The sequence below is a fragment of the Alosa alosa genome, chromosome 4 (assembly GCF_017589495.1).
Source record: "Alosa alosa isolate M-15738 ecotype Scorff River chromosome 4, AALO_Geno_1.1, whole genome shotgun sequence".
NCBI classification, from domain to species: Eukaryota; Metazoa; Chordata; class Actinopteri; order Clupeiformes; family Clupeidae; genus Alosa; species Alosa alosa.
Window position 1 is genome coordinate 6,953,792 of NC_063192.1, and position 12,102 is coordinate 6,965,893.

Sequence of the window (12,102 nt, forward strand, 5' to 3'; positions counted from 1 at the left end):
CTACAAAGATTAATGTACCTGAAAATGCCATAGTGGGAAATGGACCTGCGCTCTTTAACTTTTGTGTGGTCCTCCCCCCTCATCATTTTGGTTGAATTTCTCCCTGTGGACCTATGAGCAGTCTTGGTTCTGAAGGGAGAAGAAAAAAACATAAAAATGCTCCCCCACTATACCTAATTCACACTATTGGCAGAGTTCAGATGTTTTTAATATTTTTGTAAAAATATGTATCCTGTGTTTCTGTCAAAACTGGTATATACCCACCATATGTGCTGGCTATCCCTGCACTAAAGATCACCCATGGGAGGAACTTAACTTATATGATTGTTGTGGTCTGGAATCTGTTCAGTTTGACACCCTTAAGGAATTTGAGGAGTTGGACCGTGATACATTTACATACACATATACAAGAGCTGCCAGACAGGAAGGTAGGATGTGGTAGTAGAAGCGACTACTTCTAGAAGTTGGACATGCCTGCTCCTATTCATGGCCTTTTCCTGGCTTGTGTCCCTCATTGAAAGTTGTCCATCTGTTGTTTTCTGTATTTAATCTTCATGCTAAATCTACCGCAGTTTTTTATTGATGTTGACTCTTGTGTCTGATTTGCCCAAATGCTTTTAAATTGTCCCTGAACTGAGAATAGTGTTACAGGACTATTTTCTAGATTTTCAGAGTGATTCTCTTTCTAGTTATTAACACAAAAACCCAGTTAAATTGACAGTGAGAAATTGTAGTTATCAGAATTTGAATTTAAAACATTCATTATTAAGTAGAATAATAGAAAATAATTCTGAGACATTTATAGAGACATTTGAAGAATCAATCGCAAAAGGGTGTGAGTTATTACAAAATAGACTCAACCATAAAAATCTGAAGGCACCTGAACATGCACCAAATATATCACAGACATAGTTAAAATATATAGTGAGAGATAAGGTAAAGTAAATAAGGGTTTTAGGGAGAGGTGAACCAGTTAAGATCTTAGCTGATGTTTTTTTTAGTTCATGACTATCGATTTGCAGGACAGCGGGACAAGTGTTTGAATAAAACATCGTAGCTTAGCCACTCTACAGTAGTGAGAGTAAATATTTAATTAATTTAATTTCAAACTATGTTAAACTCTGATCATCAGTACTATTCTCTTGATTGGGTCAATGTCATCATCATACTGTATTATCTGAAAATTCAGACCATTCTTAAAATTGTGTGGCTATACTGAGTCACTGTGCCTACAAACACAGACATGAGACACTACCCTAGTGCATGTCTACAGATTTTACTCTCCAATAAAATCATAAACTAACAGTTAAAAAAGATTTCCGCAAAACAATTACACAATGCTTAACTGCACTTCAAGATATGCAACAAAGGCTGCAGGACCTCCATCGCTTTCTCTTGCTAGTTTTTTGTAGCTTGGAGTTTGGATCTGTGAGTTGGCATTTATTAGGGGGTAGGTTGTCTATGAGCTCGTAGAGTGTGAAGATGCTGAAGGATATCTCATCATAAGGTGTCCTTGTACCGTTCTCAAACAGACAGGCAAAGGCCGTGACTGGGGGAGCACCGGGGGAGGGCAGCTCCAAGTAGGCCAAGTCTGAATAGGCACTTGGGCCCTCATAAATAACCCAAGGCCCTGACCAACTGTCTGGATCGCGGGGAAAGAGGCTCAGGTACACCCCCAGGTCCCTGCGTGCATTGGGCCAGGTGGGGTGAGAATACACCACCCAGGTCGGAGTGAGGAAGTTCTGCCCACGTTTTGAGACTAAAGCAGCAGAGATGGGGGAAGCATGGACCACCGATGTCCAGTGTTGTAGACGGGAGTGTTTGACCTCCTGCAGAAGCTCCAGAGGGGCAGGAAAGCCCATGATGCTGCCATGGCACCCGTTGCGTGGCTCCACCAGTTTCTGGACCAGCTGACCATCCTGAAACACGGCGCCATCGTCCAGGCTGAGAGACTGCACCCGGCACCCTAGTGGGCTCCTGGCGTTGCAGTAAAGGATGTTAGAGCCGTCCTCCTCGTCGACCGACACCATCTGGCACTCTACACTCTCCGGCCCAGGGACCGCTTCTCCAAACCGCCACACACGGCCATGCGTGTCACTGTGGAAGCAGAAGGAGTGGGGTGTGGTCAGACATACCCTGCCCAGGCACTCTTTGCAGTCGATGTGGTATGCGTACGCTGGGACCAGCAGGCGGCCTGACTTCAGCTGGATTCCATGGCCCGGACCCAGAGCGAAGGTGGCCCACTCTGAAAACAGGATAGAACCAGAGAACGAACATCAGTACAGTAAGTGAGTGTTACTTTAAGTAAGTATTCCTTGTTGTTCCATGGTTGCAAAGCAGGACAGTTTGAATGTTTTTGACTGCATGTGTCAAGCATGATTGTCTTAACCCAGTGTTTTTCAACCTTTTTTGTGCCACGGCACACTTTTGACACTTAAAATGTCCCACGGCACACTAACATCCTGTGTGAAGAAAAAATAAACATACCATAGCCTAAAATTTCAAATAATACATAGATATGGCCTTATTATGGCTTCTATGCAAGACCTGCTCAACAAAACAAGTGCTCTCTGTTTCATTTGTAGGTGACTATATCTAATTGAATTGTTGTTATGAACTAGATATGTGATGATTCTGTGAATACTGGATATGGGGCCCCCGTTGTACAATGCCTGCATACCACAAATAGTGCAATCATACAATCAATGAGAGCATGTGGTTATAAATTATTTGATGCAACAGTTGCTTTTCTGGACCAGTGAGTGACATTTGGGTAATTTTCTGCGGCACACCTGATGGTCTCTCACGGCACACTAGTGTGCCCCGGCACAGTGGTTGAAAAACACTGTCTTAACCTACTGTACTAATGTGGCCTCACAGAATCTATCTGAATTGGCTTATCTGAATTGGCTTATTAGAATGGCGTACACTCTGACTCAGGGTGTACTTCATGCCCATGATCTAACAGAGCCATCTTTCTCTGCTCTAAGATCTTTGCAACGTACGTCAGTAAGTATTTGCTGATAGGTGACAATTGTGGGACATCATGTCATGTCATGTCATGTCCAAAATGTATACTTTCCAGCAATCAGTATCAGTTATCCCTTTTCTTTGAAGTTTAAGAAAAGGGATAACTGAAACTGATTGATGGGTTAGAAGCAGGCATAACTGTATATCTTGCTTAACAAGACGGGGACCCAGGTTTGAGAATGACCTTTCACAATTAATTAAAGGAAAACTCCGGTATTTTAGCTTTGAGTCCCTTTTCTGGTTAAAGGCGATTCAAAACGAGTCAGAAAAGTCAAGACAGGACCAATCGTCAACATTTCGGTGCCCACCACTCTAGTTCATCCAAAACAAACCAGAAAAGGGACTCAAAGTGCTAAATACCGGCATTTTCCTTTAATTTCCCAATCCCACCCCATCTATATAAGTATATACTTATATAGATAAGCAAGGTTGGACTATAAAAATAAGGTGGAGATACGTTTTTGCACTGGCAATGCCAAAGGCGCTTGGGTTGGATTAAATCAGATGATTGGTAGAGAAACCAAGCAGAGGAGTGCTCCCACAGGCTTGTCCCCTTCCCTATCATTTGCAAATGATTTCAATGTTTTCTATAGTAGATTTGATAAAACAGATTTCTCCACTGAGAGGGATGAAGTGTGTAACTCTATCCCAACATATAGTCCAATCATCCTGACAGAACATGAAATTGTTGCAAGTCTGGCCCGCATTAAACCTAATAAAGCTGCTGGTCCTGATGGCTTGAGGGGCAAGGTGCTTAAATTCTGTTCTCACCAGTTAAAGGGAATGTTAACAAGTTTATTCCAAGTACTGCTCCAGACATCTACAGTTCCCAATACATGGAAGCTGTCAAACATTGTACCCATCCCTAAAAAACCTGGTGCAACAGAATTGAATGAATTTAGACCTATTGCACTCACCTCCATTTTATGCAAATGTATGGAAAGGGTGGTGAGCAGGCACATAACAACCACTGTATCCAACACATTAGATCACCTACAGTTTTCATATAAATCCCAAAGGGGCACAGATGATGCTACTGTAACACTGTTTAACACCCTTGCCAAACATTTACAAGTTTCATCTCATTATGCAAGAGTATTGTTTTGTAGACTTTACATCTGCTTTTAACTCTATGCAAATTCATATTCTACTGCAGAGGCTTGTGGACCTGGGGGTTAATGGTGGGATAATTCAGTGGGTTAGACACTTTCTATCTGACCGCCCCCAAAGTGTTATCCTTGGAAATGTCATGTAAGACTTGAGCGTACTGAATACTGGGGCACCTCAGGGTACCATATTGTCACCCTTGCTTTTCTCTATTTACACTAATGAGTTTAAGATACATGGGGAATATTTTAGACTGTTTAAATATGCAGACGACATGGCTCTGATTGGTCTATTAAGAAGGGGAGACTTGGAGAGAGAACAAGCCTATATCCACCATGCAACATCTCTTCAACATTGGTGTCAGAGTAGCTTTTTAGAAATAAATGTCACAAAGACAAAATAACTCATTCTGCAAAATGATAAGGACCAGCTACTTCCAGTTATCATTAAGGGGCAAGCAGTTGAATTTGTGTCTGATTTTAAATATCTGGGGACTTTTATAGATAGCAAATTGACGTTTAGGGAAAACACTGAGTTTATTTTCAAAAAGTGCTCCCAGCGCCTTTACCTAATTCGGAGGCTTAATAACTTTGGTGTCAATAAGGACATCCTCCAAATAGTGTATAAAAAACTAGTTGAGAGCATTTTGTCCTTTAATTTGATTATGTGGTACGGTAACCTAAATGCTAAGTGGAGAAGCAAACTTCAGAAAATAGTGAACATGGACTCAACGATTATAGGGAAGCCACAAAAGCAACTGAGCATAATCTACAAAGAGAACACCTTTAGTAAAGTCAGAAAAATCATCAGTGACCCCTCCCATCCATTATACAGTGAATTTGAGCTTCTCCCCTCAGGCAGGTGCCTAACGCCAGTAAGAATATTTTTAGAAATTCTTTTGTCCTAAATGGTATCAAGGCAATAAACAGTGCAGGGACTCTTACTGGAAGTGCTTCAGTTATTTTTTAAGTCATTTATTTATTATATTTATTAGCTAGCCTAGCATGCATGGGTTGCTTAGGCCTACTTATTTATTGACTGGCCAGGCTTGACTGTATTTTATATGATATGCAGTGCTTATGAAACTGAATGTGTGGTGCTTGTCTGTCCTGTGTACTGTATGGTGAAACTAAAGACGAATTTCCATATTATAAATAATAAAATTTTTCGTATTCGTATTCGTAGATGGGGTGGGATTGGAAAATGAAAGGAAATTTCCGGTATTTAGCACTTTGAGTCCCTTTTCTGGTTTGTTTTGGATAAACTAGAGTGGTGGACACCGAAATTTTGACGATTGGTCCTGTCTGTCTCCCACTTGCTTCCTGTCAGTCTCTTCACTGTGCAATAAAGGCAAAAAGCCTCAAAATATGCTTCAAAAACAAGAGCGAATACAGATGGAGCATACCAAATTACCAACAGCAACAGGAAATTGTCAGTTTGATGTGTGACCAACAGATGGGAGCAATTTAGTTCATTAGCTCAAATGGAATAACCTGTGGTGTCAAACGCAGTACTTAGTTTGAGCTGCACAAAAGTTGAACACTTCCCAGAATTTCTGTGCAATGACTGTCTAAAACCATGATAGATTTTTTAAATGTCATGCAGTAGTCACCTTTAATGGTGTCTCCTATCACTCTCTTGGTGAGGTCTGTGACAGGGCTCCAGGTGTCACCATGATCGTTGCTGGAGACGTAGCAGAGGCGTGTCACGTTCTTCCCCGTCACTAGCTGGTAGGCCTCTGATGTGTGTCCCAGCACAGCGATGAAGAAGAGGAAGAGGGTGCCGGTGAACTCGTCGTACACTGGGCAAGGGTTCATTGACCTATGACCCTGCAGATGTGCTGTGGCCAGCACGCGCATGTCGTCCCACTAATAGCGGGGGATGGAGGAGGGGGGGTAGGATAATTCACCATCTACAGTTTTATGCAGCGTGCCTGATTATAACAAATAATAATGTTTAACATTTTACTGCTGCTATAAAGAGGAAGTACTGACTATATGTTTATGTTTATGGTATTTATGTGACTAGAAAAACAAACCTACACCTGACCAAAATATGCTCCTCAGTAATTGTCAAGGACAAAATGTATCCAGCTCTCACCTCCACGTAATTCCTGTAGAACTTGCCCTTGCGCATAACCAGCAGGTTGGCCTGAGCGTCTGCTGGGCTCAGCCGCTCCTCACAAAAGGCCAGGAAGGACGCGGCATTGGGGAGATAGATCAGAGCAGGTACTCGGTACGTCACTCCACTGGGCTCTTTCCGGAACAGCACACTGCGCGCTGGAAAATACATCTGGGATCCCCTCATGTCTGCAAAGATTCACAAAATGAGAGATAATGTCACTAATTCACAGCCTTCATAAAACATAAACATGCAAGCTGAAACATATGAAACAAAGTATAACAATAGACAAGCCTTTATATAGTTCAATAGATTTTTGTATTTGAGAGAGCATAATCTCTCTCACATAGTGTCACTAAGGACTTAAAATTCATAAAGAGTACTCTAGGAATTGATACTTACTATTGGAAAGTTGTGACAGAAGGAAAAATTGGGAAATACGAACTCTGGATATATGACCAGATGCTTCTCAGTGGTGTTCGTATCTGGTGTCTCTCTGTCAGAATGATCAATGGTTTCAGAGTTGACTCCAGGACACAATGGGAGAGGGAATAAAAGAACTGTGTGTGTGTGTGTGTGTGTGTTTCGACCAATATTCCTATAGTCGCTGGACAGTTGGAAGGACAGTTCCAAAAACAAACAGAACTCCCACAACAGAATGTTTCCCATTCCAGTGACAGTGTTCTGCTAACAGGCCTCTTGGTTTAGGTCTAATGAATAGTGAATGAGGCAGCCCTTTTTACAGCCACATCCTCATCATCTGCCTCCCTCAGCATTGTCCATAACTCCCTCTGGTTCTCTTTTGGACTACTGCCATCCATTTTGTTTCCTACAGGTTTTACATTTTGTTTGCTGCACTATTACAGTGAGTATGCTGTATAAACACACAATCATGATGGTATATGATTTAGCAGATGCTTTTGTCCAAAGCGACTTACAAATGATGAATGCATTTCATTAAATTACTTAATAACAAGCAATTTTACATTCACCATTAGACACATGACATACTATTCCTTAAGACTAGCTTTCACATTCTATGCAAATGCCTGTTGTCCTTTTCCCACACTCTGTCTACAATAAGTACAGATATAAACCGAAATATCCATATTTTCACCAACAACTGTCATATTCCCTGGTGGTCTCCTCATGATTGTTGTTTTTAATCAGCTGCTTATACCTCCTCTGTGCACAAACAACTCTGCGTCTAGTTGGCATAACATATTAGTTGGCTTAACAACAAGAGCTTTTATTCTGACAAGCCATTTTTGCCAACCGAAGCCCAGTAGGTTTTTGTTTTGGCAAATATTTAAAATACATCATGATCCTGATGTCATTTACACATTAGTAAAAGAGGACAAACAAGCTTTCAAGAAGGGAAATAATAAAGTTGGTACTTACAGACTCTTAACAGTGAACAGGATGCAAGCTTCTGAAAACATTTGTGTCAGCGTATGAATGTGGGTGAGACCGTGTGAACATGTGTGCGTAACTGTGTGTGTGTGTGTGTGTGTGTGTGTGTGTGTGTACATTAGGGGCATGCTTTGGCCGGCCCTGCCTTTTCAGAGTCAGGTTGACAGCGTGTGCAGTGACCCATAAATGGGCCAGACTCATCAGAACTATAGCAGCCGATGAATCAGCGATCAGCAGCCATTGTGTGAGCACTAATTACTGCTGTAGAACCACTGTGTGTGTGTGTGTGTGTGTGTGGGGGGGGGTGGGGACAGAGGGAGAGTTGACAAGTTTTATTTGGAATGAGGAACATGCTCGGGTAGCCTCCGGCAAATTAAAGCCAGTCTGTTTCCACTTCTGCAGGGAAGGCAGAGCAGAAAACCTCACACCACCGAAACCACACAATTACCAGTACCCCAATATTTTACTTCCTGTCTTCTCCATCCCTCATGCGAAGAGCAATATAGGCATGTTTTATTAGCATATTTATGAGTCTTACTCTGTTGTTATTCTTTAGTTTAACACGGATTGATCAGTCTATGGTAAAATGGTCTTTAAGACATTTACTTTACAAGAGTTCTCTAGCAGACTAAAAGATTATATAGTGTGTACGTGCAACATGCAAACAAGTGGCTGTAACGAGAAAAAGAACGCAGTAAGCTTTATTACCCCAGTGTAATTTAGGCCACATGATTTTACCCATATTTGGTATACAGAGGCTAAAAGTGGCATATTGGGACACTGTTCAACACAGGCTACAGTTGCACTGTTAGATTGGAAGTGAGATTTACAGTGAAAGGTATATGTTTCCTATGCCCCCCCCAGACGTTTTGGGTAAAAAGGGAGAATTAAAGAATAAATAAAGTGGATATTTACATCCAGGTGGCATCAACTATGTGTAGGCCTAATAATATTTCTGTAATATCATAAATCAATTAAACCTAGCACTACAAACTTTCCTCAGGAAGGAAGATTCCAAAATCTCTGCTCTGCTCTGACCACATTGTTGTAGCCATAGACTGTATAGAACATATGTTAACGTTCTATATAAACAGTCTATGGTTGTAGCCATATCATCTTTATCAGTGTTTCTCAAATTTGTCTGCCATTCCCCACTTTGAGAACCACTGCTCTATATGCTGGTAAAAAAGAGAAAGACTGATATGGAAGGTAGTCTATTTCACGAAAGAAATATGACAGTAGTCCACAATAAACCTGCCTTGTTTGCTCAGAAATTGGTGCAAGAGTAAATCATCAAACAACCCATGCAGAAAAGTGATAATGATCATTGATCATCAAAGATGGCCCCTACGAGTGCTCATTCCAACAACCGGCCCACTGCCTACTTAGTCTGACACCCCTTGGCTAAAACATACTAGTTATATTATTTTTTTATTATATAGTGTATTCATGCACAGAGTGCACCTCAAAGCGGTAGGCCCTGCCTAGGCCTAGGTTGTGAGTTCCATGTTGCTTTGGATAAGTGTCCACTTACCTATTTACTATTTACTTATTTTAAAGTTATAACAAGATTGTTAGCTACATAACTAAATAAATACTACAACCCCTGGCAACAATATGGAATCATCATCACTCTTGGAGGATGTCCATTCAGCTGTTTTATTTTTTAGGGGAATAAAAGGCCAATCACAGATGCCTCAAAAATATTTTTCTGTAACAGATGAACAGCTGAATAAACATTAAACATAAACATCCAAGAGTAGGGTTGTTTAAGGCGTTTGATGGCTATTTCTTATGGGGCGCCAAATGTAACATGCCTTATTTTGTGAACAGAAAGACTTTTGTGTGACGAAATAGGCCTATATATTTTTATTACGAAACCATGTTACATTGTAACGCTTTTTGTCCACGGAATGCACAAATTGGTTTGCATTGTGTCCACGAAACATTGAAGAGACTGCATCATTTCGTGGACGAAATTGACTGGTGGCCTTTTCCTTTCGTGGGCATAATGAATGCACTATTCACTGTCATAGACGAAATAAACTCTTTTTTTTTGGTCAAAAGTAATTCTGTCTACGTAAATACGGAATGCACCTACACGCATCATTCTGTGTATCCCGTTTCAATTTCGTCCACAAAAGTAATTGTGTTGTGTTACAGAAGGCATTCCGTCCACGCAATAGTAACTTAATAACTTACGAAATGCATTCAGTGACATATGCTTTCATTCTGTGGACGAAATGCATAATAGAATCACGTACAATAGGCCTACATTTCGTGAGTCATCAGTTTACGAAATTACGTGGACGAAATGCATAACAGAATCACAAAATCAGTTTTAGATAGATAGATAGATACTTTATTGATCCCCAAGGGGAAATTCAGGGGGTCTCAGTAGCATACAGACATCACACACAACATTCACTTACAACAGAAATGGTAAATATAAGTATAAGTATAAACATATAACCAAACTCCACTGTACAATAGAGACAGTAGGAGATAAGAAAAACTAACAAAAGTAAATACTAAATATACTATATAAATTAAATGTAAAAAATCCAGTGTGCTTGAGGGTGATCAAGCATGAGACGCTTGTAGTGACAGGGCCTGTAGTTCTGTGTGCATGGTGAGGTGCTCAAGAGAGTGAGTGTCATGGTGAAGGTGCAAAAGTAGTCCAACAGTAGTCCTGTAGTTCTGTGTGTATGGTAAGGTGCTCAAGAGAGTGAGTGTCATGGTGAAGGTGCAAAAAGTAGTCCAATATTAGTCCAACAGTGCAGCAGTGCAATAATAAGGTCTAGAGACCAGCATAAATAATATGGACAAATAGGAGAGTAGTATAATGTAGACAAGGTAATATAAAAAAAACTATAAAAAAAAAAAAAACCATGTCAGTGCAAGAACAGGTTGAGGTAATAGGGTTACAGCCATTCAGTATTGTAGCAGAAGTCATTGATATGTGTGCTAATATAGCATGAAAAACAGTGTAGCAGGAAAACAGTAGTAAAAACATTAGGCTGTGACATTAGTAAAACAGTAGTAAAGCAGTAGTAAAGCAGTAGTAAAGCAGTAGTGGGCAGTCAGTACTCAAACATGGAGAGGGTGGAGAGGCAGAAAGACTAAGCAGAGAAGTCTATCTCTCCTCTTCCCTTTAGTAAAGCATTTTATTACACAGCTCTTCAGAGTGCTGCAGAACGTTCCATTCACATGAATGGGCCTTGCCAACGTTCGGGCCTATGTTAAATCTACATAAATCACCGGTAAAGCATTTAATGACCGCTGTCAATGGCAACGGGTTTTGTGCTTCTGATTAATGTCTTTCATATCACTACGCAAGGACTGGAACTTCATTCAAACGTGAAAGCAGACGGTTGATCAGCTGTGTTCTAAAGAATGTTTGATTTAAGTTCAGCAGCGTGTGTTGCGAACTATTTGTTTCTCAGCAAATGCCACGATGAACGGTAACAAATAGGCTAGGTTATGTAGGCTAAAGTCATATCGTGGGGAGTTTATTATTTCGTTTTGGCAAGTAGCCGTATAATAAGCGGGATAATGTATAGAACGCCGGTCATTACTGTGAAAACTAGATGTACCGCATAGCGGTACAAAATATGACCGCCGCTCAGTCCTGTACATCCGTTCCGCGAAAATAAATCACACTTCAATTTGTCTCCATATTTTACTCCATCCCCCACTCTTGAAACTTTTGTGTATGCTTGTTTGGCATGCCTGAGTGTGTCGCGGCTGCACAGAAAGTACCCTACTGGTGCTGAAAAGGTGAATAGATTGTAGAATAGCCAAAGAAGATGTAGAATTGTTATAAAACCTTTAAAATCTCTAAACAATCACAAGTAGGGCAGTTCATCACAGTTCATCCATTGCAACTGGATTGATGAAAGGTCACTTACACCTGTAGGCTACATTGTATTTGGGAAAAGCAAAAGGTATCAGCATAATGTTATTTATTTATTTATTTTTATGTATTTATAAACAAAAACATCTCTGTCAGTTCCATGCCGTTTTCAACAGCTATCAAAAACAAAGGTCATTTTGGATGGATGGATTTTTGTGAATGTTTCTTCTTCTACATAAGATTTTAGTCATCTTTACTTCATGTAATACTTTATTGTCAATGCACAAATTAAGTAACAGTAGTCTGAAACGTTATTGTTAATGCACAAATTAAGTAACAGTAGCCTAGTCTGAAACGAAATGCTGTTTTACATCTAACCAGTGGTGCAAATAACTGACATGTCCAAATGGGCCTTGATGAAATGCGCCGCTAGACTGTTCATACACATTTTACGGGCCAAAGTTGAAAAGCTTTTGTCCGTTATTGTTAGTGCAAATATAGGCTGATTCATGTTCCCTTGCATTGTTTAACTGAGGTCCATGGCTAGTCTGGCTTTCATCAGACCAAGCTCAATC

The 12,102-nt window shown here is 40.5% G+C and overlaps 1 protein-coding gene across 2 annotated transcripts; it reads right to left on the reverse strand.

The window, feature by feature from the left end:
* Nucleotides 1–815: 815 nt before the first annotated feature.
* On the reverse strand, nucleotides 816–7,915 carry neu4 (sialidase 4). Of its 2 annotated transcripts, XM_048241347.1 has the most exons (5): nucleotides 7,660–7,915; nucleotides 6,661–6,754; nucleotides 6,238–6,446; nucleotides 5,750–6,005; nucleotides 816–2,245 (listed from the first exon to the last, which is right to left on the reverse strand). In XM_048241347.1, the coding sequence occupies exons 3-5, from the start codon at nucleotides 6,442–6,444 to the stop codon at nucleotides 1,353–1,355; spliced, it is 1,356 nt and encodes a 451-aa protein (XP_048097304.1). In that variant the 5' UTR covers nucleotides 6,445–6,446; nucleotides 6,661–6,754; nucleotides 7,660–7,915; the 3' UTR covers nucleotides 816–1,352. The 2 variants fall into 2 exon arrangements, with proteins under 2 accessions (XP_048097304.1, XP_048097303.1); XM_048241346.1 differs by having other exon boundaries at nucleotides 6,238–6,754.
* Nucleotides 7,916–12,102: the final 4,187 nt, after the last annotated feature.

Bases quoted from the DNA above. Each gene is read 5' to 3' on its own strand.
- neu4 (XM_048241347.1), bottom strand. From the start codon at position 6,444: ATGAGGGGATCCCAGATGTATTTTCCAGCGCGCAGTGTGCTGTTCCGG. The intron at 6,006-6,237 runs GTGAGAGCTGGA...CCCCGCTATTAG, and splicing joins TCTACAGGAATTACGTGGAG to TGGGACGACATGCGCGTGCT. The intron at 2,246-5,749 runs GTGACTACTGCA...TCCTGTTTTCAG, and splicing joins GATAGGAGACACCATTAAAG to AGTGGGCCACCTTCGCTCTG.